The sequence below is a fragment of the Clarias gariepinus genome, chromosome 28 (genome assembly GCF_024256425.1).
Source record: "Clarias gariepinus isolate MV-2021 ecotype Netherlands chromosome 28, CGAR_prim_01v2, whole genome shotgun sequence".
Classification (NCBI taxonomy): domain Eukaryota; kingdom Metazoa; phylum Chordata; class Actinopteri; order Siluriformes; family Clariidae; genus Clarias; species Clarias gariepinus.
This window is the reverse complement of record NC_071127.1, coordinates 15,628,773-15,651,312: the sequence shown is the minus strand read 5'-3', so window position 1 is coordinate 15,651,312 and position 22,540 is coordinate 15,628,773. Positions and strand designations below refer to the sequence as shown.

Here is a 22,540-nt window from a genome sequence, read left to right as displayed (position 1 = left end):
TGCGGTTGCAAATAAGCATTATGAGTAAGAGCCTGGTTTGCAGACAGGAATGAGTAACTGTCGTTTTGACTCATCAGTCAACTGGAGAAGTGAACAGATGAGGTGTGTGTGTGGGGGTGTGGACATGTGTGTGAATGAGAGAGGGCATACAGTATTTCTCGTTACTCTTACTGTATTCAGTGTTATTCTGCCCACTGCTGGTAAACACCAGTATTACAGTATTATTTTGAGGTTGTACCTTCCGACTGGAGGTCATCTTGCACAGGAAGCTGAATGTTCGGACAAAAGGGTTGCCTTTATCTTCATCCATTTCTCCATTTGTTTCGCTCCCGACATCCCACCGAAGATTACGGTCTAGACTGGGACGGAGAAACTTAAAGATAATCCAGGGATCTACACCTAGCCTAACACTGTCTTGCCTAGAATAATTGATGTTACATATTAAAGTTGTTATCAAACTAAAATGACATCACATCTAAAAGACAGGCACCCCAGGAGCAATAATTTAAAAAAAAGGCCCGGTCCTTCTAGCTTCAGGCTCCTTCTACTACTATCATACATTATACTCCTACGAAGAATATCATTTCTACTACAATTCGCTAACTCCTACGATTCCTTTTAAAAATAATTGTTTTTACAAGTTGATACAAGATCTAATCTTGTTTGTCATTTAGAAATGTTATAAGTCATAACACTGAAATATGCCATATTTAAACTAGTAGAAGAGTATGTGCTATTAAAGTCTTTTCCATTAGCATGACATGCTGTACTAAAGTAGGAGCTCATTAATAAAAATACATAAATTCCCCCTTCAACCTATCTTTACTAGTTACTCGATAATCATCAAGTGACTCCAAGTCAGTGGAATAACTACATCTGTTTCTATTATTAATTCTAGTACTTCTACCCATACCAGTAAACCTGCTACCCCAATTCATCTATACTTATACTACTAGCTCTACCCCTACTAGTAATACTGCTAGTACTAATCTTACTAGTAATACTATTTACTAACTATGATGAAACTCCAACTATCATTACTACCTCAACTCCTACTAGTAATCCAACTGTCTACCCCACTAGAAATTAATACTACCCTCTCTATTCCTACTAGTAATATTGCTACCACTAATCTCACTAGTAATACCACTAACTTTCACCTAGCTCTAACGCTACTACCACTAATTAAACTATTTATACTACTACATCTGGTGACACAACTATGTATACCACACTAGTAATGAATACTACAACCTCTACTCCTGCTAGCAATACTACTACCTCTACCTTGACCAATAATACTCAACTATTACGTCTAATTCAACTACAGTATGCATACTGTGCTCATACCTTTGCTTTTACTATTAATACTGCTACTTCAAATCCCACTAGTTATGCAACTGTCTACCATAGTAATGAATACTTCAACCTCTACTCTTGCTACTCACACGACTACCTACAGTATACTCTGATCTCCAATCAAACTACTGATACTCAGTACCTCAACTCTTCCTACTACAAATACTAATATATCTACTCCAACTATCATTACTACCCCGACTCCTACTAGTAATCCAACTGTCTACCTTACTAGAAATTAATACTACCATCTCTATTCCTACTAGTAATATTGCTACCACTAATCCCACTAGTAATACCACTAACTTTCACCTAGCTCTAACACTACTACCACTAATAAAACTATCCATACTACTACCTCTGGTCCTGCTACTAACATTACTACCTTTACTCCTACTAGTAATACTGCTACTTCTAATCCCACTTGTGACACAACTATGTATACCACACCAGTAATGAATACTACAATCTCTACTTCTGCTAGTAATACTACTACCTCTACCTTGACCAATAATACTACAGTCTCTAGTTACTAATACTATTACCTTTAATTCAACCATAGTATACTAATACCTCTGCTTTTACCATTAGTACTGCTACTACTAATCCTACTAGTTATGCAACTGTCTACCATAGTAATGAATAGTACAACCTCTACTCCTACTAGTAGTAATACTATTAAGTCTAGTAATAAATACTACTACATCTACTCTTGCTACTCACACGACTACCTACAGTATACTCTGATTTCTAATCAAACTACTGATACTCAGTACCTCAATTCTTCCTACTAAGAATACTTATATATCTACTCCAAATATTAATACTACCTCTAGTCCTTTTACAAATACTGAAACCTGCAGTATTCCTTCAACTGATGCAGCTGAATCTATTCCTATTTCTATTAAATCTACTTCCGTTACGCCTGCTACTAATATTACTCCTATCAATACTTATCATTTACTGAGGGAAAGGAACTAACAACCTCTGCTTGTACTACTACTATTCCTACTACTGCCCCTCCTGTTTCTACTAATAATAACATTACCCCAACAATTTCTCCTACTAATATGATTTATTATTAATAGAATTATTACTAATAATTATTCCTCTACTCTGACTTCTAATACCGTTAACCTTGTCTTCTACTAATAATTATTTTACATCTGCTACTATCTACCCACCACTACTGATACTAAGATTAATCTTTGACTCTTGTAAGCTAAGTAACATTAACGGGAGCAGTAATATAATGAAAACTTTTCAGTTTACACACCTCTGAGTTGAACCACTGCCTTGGGAGTACAGGATGCTTTCTGCATTTTGATCTGGAAACAAAAACATATTGTGTATTCTAAAAAAGAAAAAACAACTAGGCTGATACATTCCAAATATTATCAGTGAAATTTGGTTCTTCATTTTTTAGAAGTTTAACTTTAACAAGCGCAATTGTAAAGACTAAAACTAGATTCGTTCCCCTGGTTCCACAGGTATTCGAAAGGACCTTTCGGAGTCAGAAGATCAGAAGGAAAGTGGAAAACAATGCTTCCTTACCATAGCAGTATGAGCGAGGACGAGGAGCAGAAGATTTGGGGGTGCGTCTCATCACGCAGAGGCTTGGAGCTGAGACACTGCAGCTGTACATCTGACTTGCCTGCTCCTAAATTTACAGTCCATTTAATTAACACACAATTAACCACACCATAGCAGTAGTGTATTCTGAAACCTGATTGGTCAGAAGGTGATTAATTTGTTTTAACAGTATGGCTCTGACAAAGAGTTTTTTTTACACATTTGCATGTTGTTAAATGTTATTTATTGTTAGAAAGTGATTGCTCCTTGATAATTCCCTAAACACGTTTACTAAGCCTGTTTTACAAAAAAAAAAATTAACAGGACCAGGACCAAACATTTTTGATGGTCGTTAAGATTAAGATCATTTAACTCATTGTGGTTAACCAAAGCTATTTATTTATTTATTTATTTTTTTTGTGACGTGGTAAAACTTAAAGTTAGATCCATTACTTATTCGATGATGACAGCCAGCAACAAGTGATGTAGCTAAAAGGTAATTGGGTTTGCTTGCGACTTTTCACTGTTTTGCCTCCAGATTCATCTCCAGTCCGGTCCAGCACAGTTTGTAATTCGCCAACACTTAAACAAACCCACTGAACCTGGAAATTAACAGATTAGTTGACTCAGCTGTGTTTGAGCAGAAGAATCACACCAAACTGTGTTGGACGTCGGCCAACAGTTGACTGGAGTCGAAGATCCACTTGTGTAGGGTCTAGAACCATTTCAAACAACTGTGATAATATGAACCGGCGTTTACGTAAATTGTTTATTTGTCAATATATTGTGTTAATGTTAATTTGCCAATGTTAAATACAATGGGACGGCGTTGGTATTAGGTTGGCATTAGTTTGCACAGTATGCTTTTGATGATCGTAAATAACAATGAGTGCCACAAAAAGTAAAGTTGGGAGTTTTGGGATCTAAGATGCTAATATTTCCACCGTGAGCATGAAGCTGTTGTATCCGTCCCGATCGAAATTCTAAATCCAGTAAAAGGGCAGTGTTATGCGAAAGGTTGTTAATTATCATAAATGCTCCAAATAAAGGTTATAATTATGTTGTTTTACTGTTGTATTTCCATTATTAATTTCTTTGGATCATTTGTTCAATGTTATCTCATCATCATTCTATCAAAGTCACTCTAACTTTCAAAAACAATGTTGTCCCAACTGTGATGTCACTATGACGATATTGCAACAGTCTTCCAGTGTTAGGGCTGAGATGGCTTCTCTAAGAGCTAATTACCAGTAAAAAAAAAAACCAGTGTTTTTCACAACCTTCTGGGCAAACCGTCTCAAATAGACATCATGTGTTTTCTCTACCTGCCAACTGTTGACCACTGTACATTTTTCAGATTTATATGAAGGTGGGAAATAATTATCTGCACTCTGGCTGTAGAATTTATTTTAATTAACTTTTAGAAAAGACGAAAAAAAAACAGGAATGCACCGCTGTCTTCACTTCTTCATCAGAAGTGACTCTTTGTCTTTGTAAGGCTGCTTTCAGGGGACCCAACAGGTGAAGGTATGATGGAGTGAGATAAGGACTATAGGGAGGATGCTTTAACACCTCAAAACAAAGCTTTTGCAGTGTGTTGACTATGGGCAGAAGTGTGCAGACATTCATCATCATGTAAGATCCAACGCCCTTGTATATCAGTCCTCTGCATTTAATCTGAAGTTCAGGCTTCAGCTCTTCAACAAGCGTCTCCAAGTTACGAGCACTGTTGACTGTTGAACCTTTTTCCTGATAATGTTCCAAAACTGGTCTTTGAGAATCCCAGAAAACTATAAGCATCATTTTCCAGCTAATGGTTGACTGATGTTTCCATTCTACGCTCTTCCGATTACTCTCTGGCTCATACTGATGAATCCGTGTCTCGTCACCAGTAATGATTCTCTTTAAGAAACTTTCAACAACCGAGTAGCGGTCTAAGTTTTGTTTGCTGATAAGACCAACAGAAGTTCTAATATAACCGGAGTGCAGATAATTTTTGACTCACCCGAGTAATATAGGATTACTGCAACATTTGAACATACTATATTATGTACTTAAACTGACTAAAAACCAAAGGAATATTTATTGCACCAACTTACTTGGAAGTAAGTTGGGAGCGTGAGCATTAGCATAGATTTCTTGATTCAGCTTTTAAAAACGTTTTTTTAAAAAGCGTGCTTAAATGAGCGTTTGTTTTTCCACTGTCGCGTTCATTGACCCCTAGTTCAAGAGGGCTTTGGGCTTCGTCGATTTTATTTAAAAACCTACAGTGTAAACAGTGTACAGCATTCACAGACAGTACACACCTCCAGTGATGAGCAGAGCTGTGGCTGTGTCTCAATCCCAGCTTCCTCTTCAGTAAGTGAGGACAAAGAGCCCTCACAAGTGACAGACTTGCGCATGTTTCTAGCTCTGCTGCAGCCCAGAGCACCACCCAGTACCAACGCCATCTCCTCCGCGTCCAGATCTTCCAAACTGACACTGCCAGTGTGAGAGAAAAAAAGAGAAACCAAACAAAAGAGGGAAAGAGGTAAAGTGGTCAAACCTGTGTCCGACAATATGATCCAATTAAAAGTGCACACTGCCATGTCCATCCATGCACAGTGGGTGAATAAGTGTGTGGGTGTGAGTGTACCTGCGTGTGTCGTTGGGTGGGTTTCCCTGCACGACTGCACCCGGCTCCCAGCTGTGCCTCCTCCAGGCATCGAGGTGGGCAAGGTGGCGTGTGGCAGGAGAGCGAAAGATCACGACCCCTGACCTCACAGGAGAAATGGGTGGCGAGGGGATTGTAGAGCATGGAGAGGGAGCAGGAAAGCACCCGTGGGGGTGAGGGGAGGAAGGTGGAGAGGTTGACATCTGGACAGACACAGAAGAACAGCAAGCAATAAAGTAGAAATAAATTGCACTGTTAAATTATACAATGCAAGGCAAGGCAAGTTTACAAGGTTCAAAAGTTGCGAGCCATGCCCTCTCTTTCTGAGCACCATCGTTGGACTCTACACACACAAGTCATTACACACACATGTCTTCCAAACAACAGTCACGTCCCCTGAATCTCTGAATCACATATGACATCAGTGATAGACTCATACTCAACAATGCCAATTATACCTCAGTTCTCTTTCCAAACCTAAGCCAGACACCTAAGACAGAGACCTTTAACCTCCTGAAACAAGTGTTTCCTCTACCCTGTGGTGGGTGAGTGAGTATATACATTTACATTACATATAGGCATTTGGCAGATGCTCTTATCCAGAGTGACCTACAAAAGGTGCTTTGAAGTTTCCATCATTGAGAAGATACGTACACTGGGTTACTACTGTAGGTTGCTAACTAAGTGCCATCAGTCAAACACAGTTGGGAAGGTTTTTGTTGGAGGGGAGATTACTTGAAGTATTGAAGAAACAGATAGGTCTTGAGTCATCATTTAAAGATTGTCAAAGACTCAGCTGTACGGACATCTATAGGAAGTTAACTCCACCAGCTAGGTGCCAAAACAGAAAAAAAGTTTGGATGAATGTCTCTCTTGATCCCTGAGAGATGTTGGGACGAGGTGAGCAATGCTGGAGGATCGGAGGAAACATTGTGCGGTGCGAGATGTGATTAGAGCTGAGAGGTAAGTGGATGCAGCGAGCAGCTACAGGAAGCCAGTGCAGGGACCGGACAAGTGGGGTGGTATGAGAGAACTTGGGAAGGTTGAAAACAAGATGATCAGCTGCAGAGGGCGAATGGTGGACAGAGACAGACCTTCCAGGAGTGAGTATCCAAACTCGTTACAGATGATCTAACCAAGATTAGGCTTCTACAATAAAGAACAAAAGAAAGAAAAACACTCGGTTTGAGGACACCATCATGAGTTGTGCATTGGAAACACTGAGATGTGATTCTGTCATCAAGATGTGGTTCCCATGACAACAAACATTGAAGAACTATGTTTAGGTTTTCCCTTTTGATCCTGGCTCTGTCCCCATTTAATCATTGTTCCTTGTTTTAGTGTCCTATGCTTCATGTTACAACTCATGTCTGTGATAATGCTGAAGACATTATTTGCCATTGTTACCTTAACAAATACTGTATCAGCCTTAATGACCATTTTTAAAATTTCTCCTCACTCACTCCGTAGGGTCACTAGTAGGCGGCTTCCCCTTCAGCAGGTGCACAAAAGGTCGGGGCCACTGGAAAAGGGCACAGCTGGATAAAAATCAACGTTAATGGATCTCAGGAGGAGTGTTGTTTGAGGTCCTGGAGGTCTTCAGAGTAAAGTCGCATGGCAGATGCTAAATGCGGATGGGTGGCATGCGAGTAGGGCGATGTAACACGTCCCAGGAACTACAAAGGCCATAGAATTAAGTGCAGCCGTTTGATCTCCACATGAAGGACAGCTGCGAAGAGATTGCACAAGCTCCCGCGGCACTCACACTCTTGTGTAGTGCCAGCCTTCAGGATCATCTCGCTGAAGAGGAAACAAGGCCGCTAGGCTTAATGTTAGGGCCGCCGATCCCAGCCGGGAAAGCCACCCAGCCGCTGGATGTCAAAAGGAAATCCTGCCTGAGGCCCTGCGCCCAATGGAGAGCTGGGAGGGGCCGGTTCTCCAAGACAGCGGGAGGAGTTGCTTAAGGAGCACGCAGGAGCCCCTGCCAATGTGGGCCCACGCTGACACTCTGAACGCCGCCATCACTGCTATTATGTCTTTATGACATAAACTTATCTAATGAAAGTAAAAACATTTATTCATAGTTTTTTTTGTCTATATAGCTTGTTGGGTCAACACCCACACAAGCCAGAGCAAGATTCAAACCCGTAACTCTTGATATGTTTTTATCTACAGCGCCTGCTTTTTTAGGGTGGTCTTCCATCCAAGTACTAACCAGGCTATATATTTTTTTTTTAGTTTAGTCAGCTATTATGATTTATTCTTTTACAGCTTGAAATACTCAGAGAAAACCCACAAAGCACTAAAGAACATGCAAACTCCATGCACGCGCACAAACCCCAAGACAAGAACCTTTGACACTGGAGGTGCGTGGCCACAGTGCTAACAACTACGCCACCTCAAGGTAATAAACTGATCAGACTGTATACTACAGTGGTGTATGTTTATTGTGGTCAGAACACAAAAGAATGCTGTTGTAAAATGTTTATTATCCTGTTAATAACTCGTACATGTACAGGATCATCACACCTGTACGTCAAAAGAAAATTATTTCTACTGTTGTTCTATTGTTAAATAAACTATAAACATAAATATTGAACATAGCATGGGCAATAAGGCACAACATCATAGAGAAACACACACACTCACACACACACGCACAATCACACTCTTCGTACCGTGTCTTTTCGGAGGGGCGACTCATCGGGACCCATTCTCAGACAGATCTCCAGAGCTCCCCCTACAGCTCCCGCACCGCTGTGACCCTGCAGGTTAATACAATATTGATATCAAATTCCAGTTCCGTCACTTTTTGCGCCAGTGGCTGGTTTGAATCAACAATAAAAAACCTACTGCTAATTTTTTTTTATTCCAGCGCTAATCTGAAACTTAACTTCAAATCAGTCTGTACTACTTCGTTATCAACAGGAAGTGATAAAGCTCCTCATCAGATAATCTCAATGACAAATAAACTCAAGTCCACTGGAGCATTTCTCTCAGTAATAAACCGATTATCTTTCTTTACGCCAGTAAACACAAGATCAGGTGATCTGCTTCATCTCTTCGTTGTGTCAATAGAGAAGTGTCTGAGAATCACAAATGCCCAGAGCTATCACATGCACTCATGCTGTTACAGTTTGTTAACATAATAAGGGTGTGCACTTATAGCATTCACTCAATAACAATGTATCAACTCTCTAAAATGTACTATTTTGCAACAAAATCACATCTAAAAGTATTTGATTCATTTTTTACAAAGGTAATTTTCAATGATGAGTTGTTGTTTTTTACTGTTACAGAAAAAAAATCTGTAGCTTAGATTTTAATTTTTATTTGCCATATAAAATATAAAATATACAATTTTGTTACAATAAAATAAAATGTAAGAATGTAGAAAAGAAAGATCTGTATAAATAAACTCACAATAATCAGCAGTACGAGATGCTCATGGAGTGTGAAATGAAAAGATGAGCAGCGGTAATATTGTTCACCTTTAAAGCATCTCGAGCAATGTTCAATCCAGAAGACAAAGAGGATGCCTCGCAAGTCTCATGTGCCCAATCTTCCATCATCCTTTCCTCTCTTGCACTTTGTCTTGTCTTTTTTTTATAGCTCTAATATAGATTTGTTAATTTAAGCAAGTTTAGTTTAATTTACATTTAGGCATTTGGCAGACGCTCTTATCCAGAGTGACTTACATTTTTTTATCTCATTACACATCTGAGCAGTTGAGGGTTAAGAGCCTTGCTCAAGGGCCCAACAGTGTCAACTTGGTGGTTGTGGGGTTTGAACCTGGGATCTTCCGAACCGTAGTCCAATGCCTTAACCACTGAGCTACCCCTGGCCCCATAATAATTTATGTTGCATGGTCTTGGAGGAGCGTTGTTTTGTTTCACCGTGTACTAAACTGTATATGGTGGAAATGACAAAGCAATTAAAAACCTACTTGACTTGACCTTTAATCCCTGACTCCCACCCCATTGAGTGCATCATTTACATTATTATCTCATTATACTGTACCTGTGAGCATTAGAAGGTTAAAGGCCTTGCTCAAAAGCCCAACAGGGACAACTTGGTGGTCATGGGATTTGAACCTGGGACCTTCCGAACCGTAGTCTTGGGTCATGCCTTGACCCATTTTGGCTTATGCCCTCGTCTAAGGCTACGCTCCATCTCCATGATCTACCTCAGACATTTTTCTATGTTCGCCCAGCTCTGCTTCAGACGTTGCCCCACTGGGCAGCCCGACCTCTGCCAAGGTAACTTCTCTGTTGTTTTGCTCCAGATCGGCCTTTGACATCACTCAACCTCCCTGCTCTGCTAAGATGTCTCTGTCACTACCGTCTCTCACTTTGCAAAGAATGTCGCTCCCTCCCTCTGGATTCATGGAAAACCTACTTCCCCCTGGTGGAATTTGCTTCACCTTCTGACTCCACTTCACTTCACCCCCTCAAATTGCAGTGGCCCACACGCCTGGCTTGCATGTCGTGCCATGTCTTATGGCTTATCACCTCGTCAGCCCAAGGAAACTTATCAGCAAAGACGACTCCATACAAGACTGTTCAGAAGGCCATTTTACTCTTTTCAGAGCCCAGCGTTGGGAGTCATCATGATGGTAGTGGTAAATATTACCCATCAGCACCAGTATATAACAGCAGATAACTTGTTTAGCACCCATATTCAAGTTCCTGTTTCAGTGTCTTATTGTCCGGCTTGTTTGTTGTCATGTGTTTCAAGTCAAGTAGCATGTATAGTTTATATGTTTTTGCCTTTTTATGTTTTTAAGTTTCATATGTTATCACGTTTGTTCGTAACAAGAGATTTCCACTCGCATGTGTCTTCGAATCCACTAATCCCACAGTTAACAAGAAACAGCCAGGTACAAAGTCCTCCGTCTTGAAGACTCTCCCACGTCAGGACACTGAGAACTCCTTCGATAAATGCTAAATAAACATCAGCTTCCTTATAATGGAAGTTTCACTTTATCAACAAATTGCCACAGACACAGATTTTAAAAGACATCCAGAAATGCGACATCTGCTTTCTATTGGAAATAAACCCACCCATTTGACTAATACAAAGTTTGTTTGTGCTTTTTCTCATGCCTCATGTCATGTCAACGTGACTTCTTAGCACACTAACTAGCAGCACAAAATCACCCCTGAAACCCCCCCCCCCAACCACACACACATATACACAAACATACACAGCTACGCGAAAGCTATCATTTGAAGAATCGTGGGTTAATAAGCACGTGAGTATGGACGCGTGTGCATGCAAACTTGCAATGAGCACACCATTTAATCAGTCAGCAAACATACTGGCGATAAGCCTGTTATTACGTCCGTGCACACACAGATACAATCAAACACATACACACCTAGAGACAGAATACAGATAGATGAATAAAAGGCTCTTGGATAAAAAGTCTCACAAACAAACAATTAAACAAAAAACAACAACCATGACGATTAAATGTTTACCTTACTATAACGCTTACTGTGGAATGCAATTCAATTTTAATTAGGTTTAATTAGATTAAGTTTAATACAATATACTCTGCTAATTCAGCTAATTAGTTAAGTTTAACAATACCGAACATGCTAAATCAAGGACAATTATAATCAAATGGCACAAAAACAAATATTCATTTACTTCAGTAAAAGAAAACTTCTGCATTACTGTGTAGTTAAGGAAAACTATGTCACGATAATGTAATCAGGTTACCTCACTGTGAAAGCAGCCAGCATGCTTCTCCTTACTTCTCAACACACCCAATCTCACACTCACTATCTTTACCCCGGCTTATCTCCCCCTCTTTTCACCCTTCTGCTTTCTCCTTTCCTCCCTCCCGAATGCAGTCCCTCTTCCCATTCCTTCCTCAAACATTTGCTCTGTCTTCCTTCCCTGTGCTTCTCCCTCCCTCCCTCCCTCCCTCTAAAAATTCCTAAAATCTCAGCTGAATTTTAAACGAAAAGGCTGATGTTCTGACTCAGTATCTATTCCACAGGGTCCTGCATTTTGAATGCAGCCTTGCCTTTTCCCTAAACTTGATGTTCCACTTTAATACATCATGTTAGGCTGAAAGTCAACAACTTACCAACTTGATTCCTAGAAATGTTGCTTCTTCTTCCTGTTATTTTTTTTTCTTCTCCTCCTCTTCCTTTCTTTCTTTTCCTCCCTTCATTCACTATCCATCGATCATTGTTCTGACGTAACACTTACACCGGTGTCCCTCTCCCAAAGTGCAAACACTCGGTGGAGGCCATGATGTGTCAGGGCAAACTGTAAGACGCCCACAGTCTGCGTGAGTGTGTGTGTGTGTTCCAGGTCAGTTGAGCTTGCAGGTGCATCATGAGGACATTAAAGCTCCATTCATGACTCAAGCTACGCTTGTCTCCTTAGAAACCAGATTAGCATTGAAAACAGAGGCGGATGAATATCTATTTAATCGGGGTTCGTGTTAAACTGGAGCTCACAAACCCAGTGCTATTTTTTTAACCAGCAAGAGTTTCTTCTAAACCATAAAGCAAATTTGGGAAAACATAAGAGTAAATACAGTATATCATTAGTATCTGCTTACTGTGCTTCAGCAAACAGGGTGCCATTAAATAAAGGGGCAAAGAAAAGTTGGAAAAGAGAATAGGAAAAAAAAAACAAGACGAGCAAAAATTATAACTGCTAGCTATGTCTACGTTACGATTTTCTACCCTAATGTGATACGGATGTTTTGGGCGTTGATGGGCGAGTTTTGGCTCGCTAATCTACGACTAGTGAACGCAAAAGTCAAATTTTTGGGGTAAAGTCAACATGTTCAAGCGAGTTCAAGTGCCCTTCTTTAAGGTGTGTTACACCGCCCCCTATTGCTGGGTTAGAAAAAGATAGTTAGCTGGCCTCGAGGAAGAATGTGACAACCTTCACTCTCCCTTGTTGGTACCTGTTGTTTGACAGGGAAGAGCCATAAAGACAGTTGGGAATTTGCCATGAATAAATTAGGGAGAAAGTTGGGGGGTATTGGGGGGTGGGGGGTATTGGGAGTGTCTAAAGTGAAGTGAAACTAACCATCTGTTATGTCCCATAAACTTTCCCCTTCACCTCTCTGTAAATTTGATTCTCATACCGCCACAAAAATGGCAAACGTTTAAACAAAAGAAATAAGTTCGAAAAGAACCAGCGCTTGTTTTTGTTCCCCAATCTTCACTTATTCAGTCCGTTTTGTTGAATCTGTACCTGCACAGACTCCAATTCCCAATCTGATCTTCAGCTGTTGTTTGGTTTCCTTGTTCTACATTCACAGATGCTTTTCTGCTCACCGCGGTTGTAAAGAGTGCTTATTTGTTTATATTACTGTAGCCTTCCTGCCAGCTCAACCCAGCCTTCTCCTCTGATCCTGCTCAAAAGAACTGACGCTCATATGATGTTTTCTTTTTCTTCCCCATCATTCTACACACTGAAAAGTCTACACTGGAAAAAAACAACAGATCTGTTCTATGGGCAAATAACTTGCTCATGGTATGCATTTATTTGTAGAAAGAAGTATTAACGTGGCAAAACAGTAATACACAGTATATCTAGGAAATAGGCTTCGTACACTGGACACGCTGACAAACAGACTTTACTGAAAGTGTGTGAGGAAATCTGTTGCCTCAAATCGTTTAAGTTTTTTAACAAAGTTATTTTTTCGAAATTTTATGTTGTCTTTAAAACGTGCAAAAATTTAAGTAAAATGGACTAAATGTAAAAATGAGTAATTACTACTTAAAGCTAATTGTAGTGTATGTTTACACTTCAATTTTTTCATTGTTCAATTTTATTTATATAGCGCTTTTAATAATGGTCAGTGTCTCAAAGCAACTTTATAGAACTAAAAGAAATTTTTTAAACTACAATTTGTCTTGCCATTGCAAAAGAATTCAATTTTAAAGTCGATTCATATTAAACATACTATTGCAATGAGTGATAACCATTTAATAATAATTTATTGTATAATAAATAATAAATGTACGTTTGATTAAGTCCTTTGATCTTGAACCTAGTTCAATTCATCCACTATTTATTAGTATTGTATAAGATCACTGATTAGTTTGTGAAAAATTTAAATACTGATTTCATTTTAAAATAATTTTCAGGTGATAAATAATGTTTAGTGGATAAATACATTTGAATATAAAATGATACGTTTAATAGTTACGATTTAAATTGCGATCACAGTTCAGTATGCGTCAAAATAATCGCAATGCATTTTTTTTATCAGCTCTACAATTAACCAAATATAAGATTATTAAACCTATTTCTAGACATTTCTTCACTATTTTAAGCATACATTTTCTGTTCTATGGGCAGATAATTTGCTCATTATATGCACTTATTTGTAGAAAAAAGCAAAATGAGTGAAATTACATTTAAAAATGTAAAATTTTAAATAGTAATATACAGTATATCTAAGAAATAGGCTTTGTACACTGTGCGCGCTGACAAATAGACGTTACTAAAAGTGTGTGAGGAAATCCGTTGACTCGAATCATTTACAGTAGGTTTTTTAAGACTGAAGTTGTTTGTAATTTTATATTGTCTCAAAAACATCCACAAATTTAAGTAAAATGGACTAAACACAAACTTAAGTAGTTACTAAGGATGTTTTCACTACAATTTATGTTACAGCAGCTTATTACAGCACATTGAAACTCGCTTGACACATTCCAGCTTGTTATAAGGCAGAGTCAGCCGTAATACAGCATCCCTGTAACAGTCCAAGTGTCAGCTCGACAGTGTCGGGCTTGAACCCCCAACCTTGTTTTAACCGAGCTTATATTTCCAAACCTCACTTGTACACTATTTGTACAGTACATCTAGTTCAGTAGCATCCATCAAACAAGACTTGCCTGAGTTAACCACTGGCGATCTGAATCAGAGGTCCAGCCAGTTAAAAAATTATAACCATTGTACAATACATTACGATTGGTTCAATAATGCAATAAAAAAAAAGTTTAAATGTTTGCTTAAGTGGTTTGTAGAAAATATTTTGTTTTACCAACAGTGTGATGTAAGGTTTGTTGTAATCTTTAATATGTAATAGTAGATGTATTTGACTAGATTTCAGATATTTTTACTTGTTCAGTTGACATTTCTTTCCCTCTATTCCAGTATGTGATGTGGTGATTAACTGAATCTTGAAATGTGCATAATTTTAATGCATTATGTTGCTGCTATGTGTTTGGTTGCTAAATCTTTGCATAAATACAGTACACCACCTACTGTAGCACTTGCCTTCATCCACTATGCACCTTTTGCACTGTCCATAATATCTTCGCAATATCCGCGACGCCATCGGACAGCAGTCCTCCGCGTTTAAGCTGAATTTCAGGCTTTAACGAGCGCCTTTTTTCCTGATGATGTTCCAATACTTCTGGCCCTTGAGAATCCCAGAGAACTGTAAGCGTCGATGAATTTCCCAGCTGATGGTTGACTTTCTAACTTATTCTACAGGATGTTTCCGTTCCATACGCTGCCGCCGTTCACTCTTGGGCTCTCAGGTGAATGCGTGTCTTGTCACTAGTAAAGATTCTATTTAAGAAACGTTCACCTTCCTCCGAGGTATGGGTCCAGATTTTGTACATAGAAATCCAAACGTTTCTGTTTATGCTCATCCGTGAGTTGTTTCGCCACCTGGTACACCCTCAGACCACAAAATAAAAAATTACTGCACGCTGCTCTTCATAGGTGTAAATCACAAGTGGGGCATCCATTTTTGCTCAGCTACAAATAAACTGGTGTAACACGTTTACACCTGCACGGCACCGACTGGAGAGAGAGTAGCCTTGAACGGAAAGTGATAATAAGACGATGCGGCCGACAGAAGTTTTAATATAACCGGACCAGAATTTTTGACTCATATACTGCTTTATGTCCTATTTTAAATATCTACTGCACCTTCAGCAGATAAAACATATGAACTCATGATGTTATTTACTGTAAACAGGCCACTTCTGCACTTCTGGTTAGATGCTAATGGCATTTCACGTGTACTTTGCACAATGAATCCAATCAAATCTAATCTAAATTAACAAATATAACCTGCAACAACACAATCTACATGTGGTAACCTGTTCAACAACTCAGCTGACACGATCTCAGTATCCTTCTGACTATCATAAAAGCACTAAATATAGAGAAAAGTCTAGAAAAACTCACCACTCATCATCGTCCTCCCCCCTGACCCTCCAGTGGGTTTGTGCTGAGATTTTTTTTTGTGTTCTTCACCTCTGCTACAGTGGGTCCATCCCCCGGTCACCTCCTGTGCCGTCACTCGCTCCGTGACCGTAAACGCGCCCTCCCCCGTTCCTCTTTTGTGTAGGACTTCTCCCTTCTCTTTTCTTATTCAGTGAAAAAGAGGGCGAATGTTAACACTAGGGGGTCCTAAGTAGGTCTGCTAAAAAACGTTTAAAAAGTTGCTTTCATATAAAAAAAAATACGAGATCTTTTATTTAATAACTTAAAAAGAGTCGAGAAGAGTTCATTCATCTCGTTCTCATTCTCATCAAAGGAGTTCGTTAAAAAGTAACAATTCTTTTTTTTTTTTCAGACGAAAAAAACGGCATGTGGTGCGCACTAGTAGAGAACTGATCGAGAACGTAGGTCTACGCTAAAGTTCTTGCTCTGTCCTGGGTTAGGATCAGCTGCTTGGCCGTCCTTATGTTTTGACGCCTCTCCCACTTGTAAGTTCTCCGTCCTGATGCCAATAAACCCCCCAAGCGGCTCATTACCTCACTATCATTTCCTTTTACGGCTTTATCTCGGCTAGCACGCACCACACACACTTCCAAACACAAACGGTTCAGGGACACTATAAGCAAGAGATTTCCATGAACAAATCTGTTTTTGTTTTTTTCTCTTCATCAACTTTCTAAGATCAAATTTCCTATTCATCCCGTTTTCCCCCCCTAAGAGCTGGTAAAGAAAGGTTCAGTTTTGCAAATGCTGGAGTCACTAGTGAGAGTGCTTGTACTCAGACATGTTACAACCGAGTCTACTTTTATTGTCATTCCATCCATAGACGGGTGTCGAGCCGAACAAATAGAAAAGGAGCGAGCGCAACAAAAACCCAAGCCGAATGCGCGGCTACAAGCAGACACATGATGCGTGATAACTGAAGTGCATGATGATTCAAATGGAAAGGAGTCATGTTTATCACGTTCTCTTCTGTTCCCGGCTCGATCCCTCGTTTCCTCTGGAGCTGAACTCTTAACTTAGTCTCTCCATGAGCTCATGCTTTTTTAAATACTGTAGGAAGCTATCACTCACATAGCAGGAGGTTCAGGCTCAGATTTAGCTTTAATAATGTAGCATCTCACAAATGGAAACCTCAAATTAAACAATTTCTGGCTAACAATTGTTGTTTTCAAATTAAATCGTCATGTTTAGATAAATGGTCGATAAATAATTGCATGCATGATGATTTAAAATAATTAGTCCCTCACAAATCTACTGTAATGAACCTGACAATTTATAATAAGTAAATTGTTATATAATGTGTTATTTTTCATATTCGGTACGCAGCTTTAATATAGCAAACAATATTAAACCATATAATAAAGGTTTTAATATTATTATTGGTGTCATCTAATGGCTGAATGTATGCTTCCATGCTCAAAACTCAAAAAGTTTTACATGTTAAATCCAATCAAGAGATTTATTTCAAAATAAGCTGAAAAAATATATATATAAGAGCCCACTGCAAAATAATTCTTAATTTTAATTTAATCATTTTTTTCCTTACAGATGCATGTGTTGCTGAGAGGATCAGTTTTGTTTCATTTTTTTTTTTAGGAAATGTTGACAATATTTCTCCTAAATTCAAAATATAACCATTGTTACTTAGAGTGTATATTTAAAGGAAATGACATCATCACAACACATCAAAAATAACCTAAGATTATGCTGTATTTGCAGGGCTTAATAACACAGATAAAAAAAAAAAATGCAAATAATTTTTAATTAATAACATGTTTTTTATGCCTTCTGGCGTGCTCTCCACTGGTTCTTCACATTGCTGTTGGGTAACTTTATACCAGTCTTGATGGTGTGTGACCCTCCATCATCCTCTTGATGACATTCCAGAAGTTTTCTGGAGTAAATTTGTAGTGGTCTCTTTTTTTTTCCAGAGCTGTTTTTTAAGTACCATCATGAACCATTTATTTTTCTTAATAAAGCAGTATGACGCACTTTTCTTAGTTATTTCACCATGCTTGAAAAATCATCTTGTATATTCTCATTAAATAAGGAATAACGGTGGGAATTAGTGGATTTTTTTCCCCTCATCAATTGACGGAAGCCTGTGGTTCAAATGGTCAGTTCTCCCAGCATCTCAGTTTCGGTCCTGTCCCTTCACTGTCCACTATACAATGTTCTCACAGATCATCCTTCACCTCAGTGGATTCCACGTTCCTTTCCGATGCTTATGTGGGCAACGGGTTAAGGGCCTTGACCGAGGGTCCAACAATGCAACCCGGCATTGGTGGGGCCGAAACCCTGACCCTCCCACAATACATTAGTTCCTTAACACAACTATCAAGCATTCATCGTAATAGAGAATAGGAAGACGTAATGTAGAGATTTAATAAATACAGTTTAACTCCCAAGCTATGGATTAGACACATTATCCTCATGCCTGGACACTTCAAAAGTTGCTCAATTAAAACTTTTTGAAAAAGTTCAAAGGAAAACCACAGACCTGGCAACATAGCGATAAGGCGGTCTTTTGATGTTGTCAAGGACGCATCGGGACTCCTTACTGTTTACACTACAAGTGATGTGGTTACATGTGTCCCAAAGTTCCTCGCGTGTTCCCGAGCATTCAGGACATAAAGACCGGATTTTAAACATGTTCACACCTGTATCCGTTAGGGCTCCAACTACCTACGATGCATATTAATACCGTGCATGAACTGAGCCGTGGTAAACCTTAATTACATGGTTGCTACCTCTCTCTGGCCCCTTCATGAAGTCTAAGTTCCCCCACACAGTTTAATCACTGGCTCTTCCACTAGAAAAAAAAAAAAAAAAAGCTTCAGTTTGCACACACTGTAATGTCTTCACAACTAAATTGCTCAACGGCAAATGGACACAGAGACCGACAACAGATGTTCTTGTTTATGCACACACAAGTGTCTCACTATCCTTATGAGGACGTTTCACTTACATGATTACTAACACCAGGCCAAAATCTAACATTGACCTTATTACCTAATAACCAAAGAAAAAAGTATAATTCCCGCCTTTTTTTTTTTTATACATCTATACACTGTCACTGTTTTAGGAGGGTCTAAAGTCTGCATCAACTTTACAATAAATCTAAAATTATCGAGATCATCATACAAATGTTAATAATACACTAAGACAACCCGAGTAAACACAACATGTAGTTTTAAATGACTTCATGCTGGAGTCCGTAAACCATAGAAATGTAACCCTCTCCAGACCCTCGTCAGTTACTGTACTTCCTTATTTATATCTCTTTTTGAATTGCATTAGCTTTTTGAGATGTTTTAACGTGACTTACTTTGTCAGAAAGGTTATATTTAGATGACTTATTAGTTTCAGAAGATCTGGCAGTAATTAGGCCTGTGTGTGGCAGGTGAAATTTTTTCTTGGCTTTCGAAAAATCGCAGTTTATTCATGATTTAGCAATGCGATGAGAAAAATACTTTCAACTTTATTATGTTTTAACTTGCTGGTGCACCTTATCTACAGTTACTTAAGTTCCCACCTAAATACATAATCATCATGTACACGTACATAGAAACAGTATATTCTTATTATGTTTCAACATTTGTACCGCACCTTAAATTGTAAACAATGATTCATCAGTTTAGGCGACAGGGTCCGGGTTCGATTCCCGTCTCTGTGTGCATGGAGTTTGCATGTACTCCCCATGCTTGGTGGGTTTCCTCCGGGTACTTCAGTTTCCTCCCACATTCCAAAGACATGTGAGTGTGTGTGTGTGTGTGCCCTGTCGTAGATTGGCACCCTGTCCAGGGTGTACTCCGCCTCGTGCCCTAAGACTCCTGGGACAGGCTCCAGGCCCCTGCGACCCTAAATACAGGATAATAATCAGGTTTTTTTTTTTTTTCACTTTACCCTTTTCTCATTGTGATTTTTGCTTGTTGCTTATATGAAGGGCAATCTGTGAACCAGCTGCTGTAACATTACAATTTCCCTTTGGGATTAACAAAGTACTCAATCAAGCACAGGCAGTACTGAACCTTCAAACTTAAGCCCTAAGTGAAGTTGTATTGCAAAAAAAAAAAAAAAAACGAAGAGTAGAAACCAGAGCTATGTTTAATAGTGAAACTAAAAGCATTGTGGTAAGCACACAATGTAATGAGAACTCGAGGGATTAGAGAAAAAAGGTTATGTCCAGATTAACCCTATTACAAAGCAATGGGTGCGTCAGGGTAAAAAGAGAAGTGCATGTATAATATCCACCCACTGTACAAGTCTCTGGAGACAGTGTTATGATCCGGGGTTGCTTTAATCGCTCAGGTCTCGGCTCGGAAACGTTATGCGGCGATAAAATGAAGTCAGCTGACGTACTGAGTGACCAGGTTATCATATGTATGTTACGACACGGGAATACTGTCTCATCACTCACTCATCCTGTTTACAGGGTCACGGGGGGGTCTGAAGTCTATTTCAAAAGATTTAGGGCACAAGGGTGCCAGGGCACACACACTACGGGAACGGCAATTAGCCTAATCCGCATGTCTTTGGACTGTGGGAGGAAAACGGAGGACATTTATCAAGCACAGGGGAAACATGCAAACTTGGTGCACACAGACCCTGAAGCGGGACTCGAACCCGGCCCAAGGAGGTGTGAGGCAACAGCGTTAACCACTATAACACACACACACACACGAATCCCAAAAGGCCCTGGATGATTGAAAAAAAAATAGTAATGAAAAAAATCATTAGAAGAACAAAAGGGCACATTTATGACATCACAAACAGCATTATCAGAGCGATGACGTCATAGCTCTGGCGTCATCGTGCTGTGGTCAAAGTTCTCGGATCCTAATAATAATACAAATGACAATCATTTAAAAGTTTGTCAGCTTTTATTTTCTATAAACATCGCACATGAAATTCATGAAGTGTAGCAGTTGTCATGGTAACGGGTATTCCGCCTGGTGGAAAAGCGTTTTTAAGTTCATGATGTTTTTTTTTTTTTTTGTGACCTTTAGAAACCGAGAATCTGTTTACATTATGCTTCTGTACATTAATTTTCACTAGTGTTTAAACTTCCAGGAAGCTCGTTAAAGTATTTTTCAGACACGGTCTTCTACATGACACTGTAAAAGTGCTCAGTCACGCCTTTAGTGTCGGCTTAGTGTGTGCAAGTGCTAAAGCAGCATTTTCTGTCATTTATTTATATCGAATGTACTATTTCTAATGTAAGGATAACGTTACCTGTAACGCTTCTGGAAATTTCTCCAGGTGTCTCGTGCGCTCCCTGTGATCCCTCGTTAGTCCAGCGAAATGAGCTCATTAATTAGTTAGTTCATTCATTCATTTAAAAAAAAGTCCTCAAAAGCCGCTGAAAAGTATTCTTCTCCCGAAAAAAAGTTCTCTGTTCATGCTGTGTGCTCCTCTTCATCTTTACTTGAATAGAGCAGAGGAGGGATGTGTTTAACCACACACTATTTGTCGAGGTTGCCAGATTGACCATTACTGCTTCGAATCACACCTAACAGAGTATTACCTCAGAGTAATGAAGTTCATCAGTTAAAGCCCTGATTTAGTTTATCAGCATGGTGTCTATAATACATTCTTGAGAGCTGAACCAAAATTCAAGTAACTGTTTAAAAATTCAATAAAACAAGGGTAAATATAGACTATATGGACAAAAGTACAAGTACTTGTATACAAATGAAAGAACAAATACTGTCATTTGTAAATAAATACAAATAAAAGCAATGTCGTGTTCACAGTGGTTGATCTGGTGGATTGTTTTTCATGCCGTTATTTGATACAACAGTACTCTTGCTTGTGCAATATTGCTTAATTATGTTGTCAGGCTTATCTTGCTGGTCTCAACAAAATAAGAACATCCCTGTTTTTCTTTTCGTTTTTTGCAATATAGGACAAATCAGTCTATTGACTTATGTTCTTCTTCTTCTATTTACATGCAGAATAAACATCGTAAACTTAAAATAATCTGTGTAACATACAGTATGCATGAGTACTACATAGATTAACATCGCTATGGTACTACACATACCAACATAGTCACGTATGGACTTGTCTCATTTTGTGTGTATGCCCTGTATGTGTGTGTACATTTTTGCATTGCGTGATGTATGTAGATTTGGGGAAGCTGATATTATCCCAGGCAGATCTTTATTAACATTACACAGTATCAAACAATACAAGTCTGACATTTTACAATAAAAACAAACTCATGCTCTTAATTGCATCCTTACAATTTATGAATCGAAATACAAAAATAAAAGAATAAAGACAAAAAACAACAACACTAGACTCAAACCGCACAATTCAATACTGCTAAAGAAAATCCTGTAAAAGTAAAACTGCTGTGAAATTACAGCTTCATTAGTCAGTATCACTCGTGCATTACGGAAAGCTCACAATTTGGATTAAATTAAACACTACAAAAACGAATGAACAAAAATACACATATTTGGTTATATAGACATAAAATATATCATAAGAAAATAATCTGCTTAACATCCATGCAAAAGACCTGCACTTTTCAAAATGGAAGACTTTCCAAAAAAAAAAGTCCCTTAATACAGATCACTATTTAGCAAATTTGTCATTTTTAACAGTCCAGACTGAATAAGTGATTAAATGTATCTACTGTATGTCCATCTAAATTATAAGACTTGCCTGACATGGCTGATTTCCAGCCTGTTGAACGATATCTTAAACAACACAATG

The 22,540-nt window shown here is 38.8% G+C and overlaps 1 protein-coding gene across 1 annotated transcript; it reads right to left on the bottom strand.

The window, feature by feature from the left end:
* Positions 1-301: 301 nt before the first annotated feature.
* Positions 302-21,267, bottom strand: LOC128515710 (uncharacterized). The gene is made up of 8 exons (XM_053489844.1): positions 21,050-21,267; positions 19,424-19,675; positions 8,263-8,349; positions 5,567-5,787; positions 5,238-5,412; positions 2,914-3,019; positions 2,636-2,687; positions 302-354 (listed from the first exon to the last, which is right to left on the bottom strand). Exons 2-8 carry the CDS (start codon positions 19,556-19,558, stop codon positions 348-350), a joined length of 783 nt encoding a protein of 260 aa, XP_053345819.1. The 5' UTR covers positions 19,559-19,675; positions 21,050-21,267; the 3' UTR covers positions 302-347.
* Positions 21,268-22,540: the final 1,273 nt, after the last annotated feature.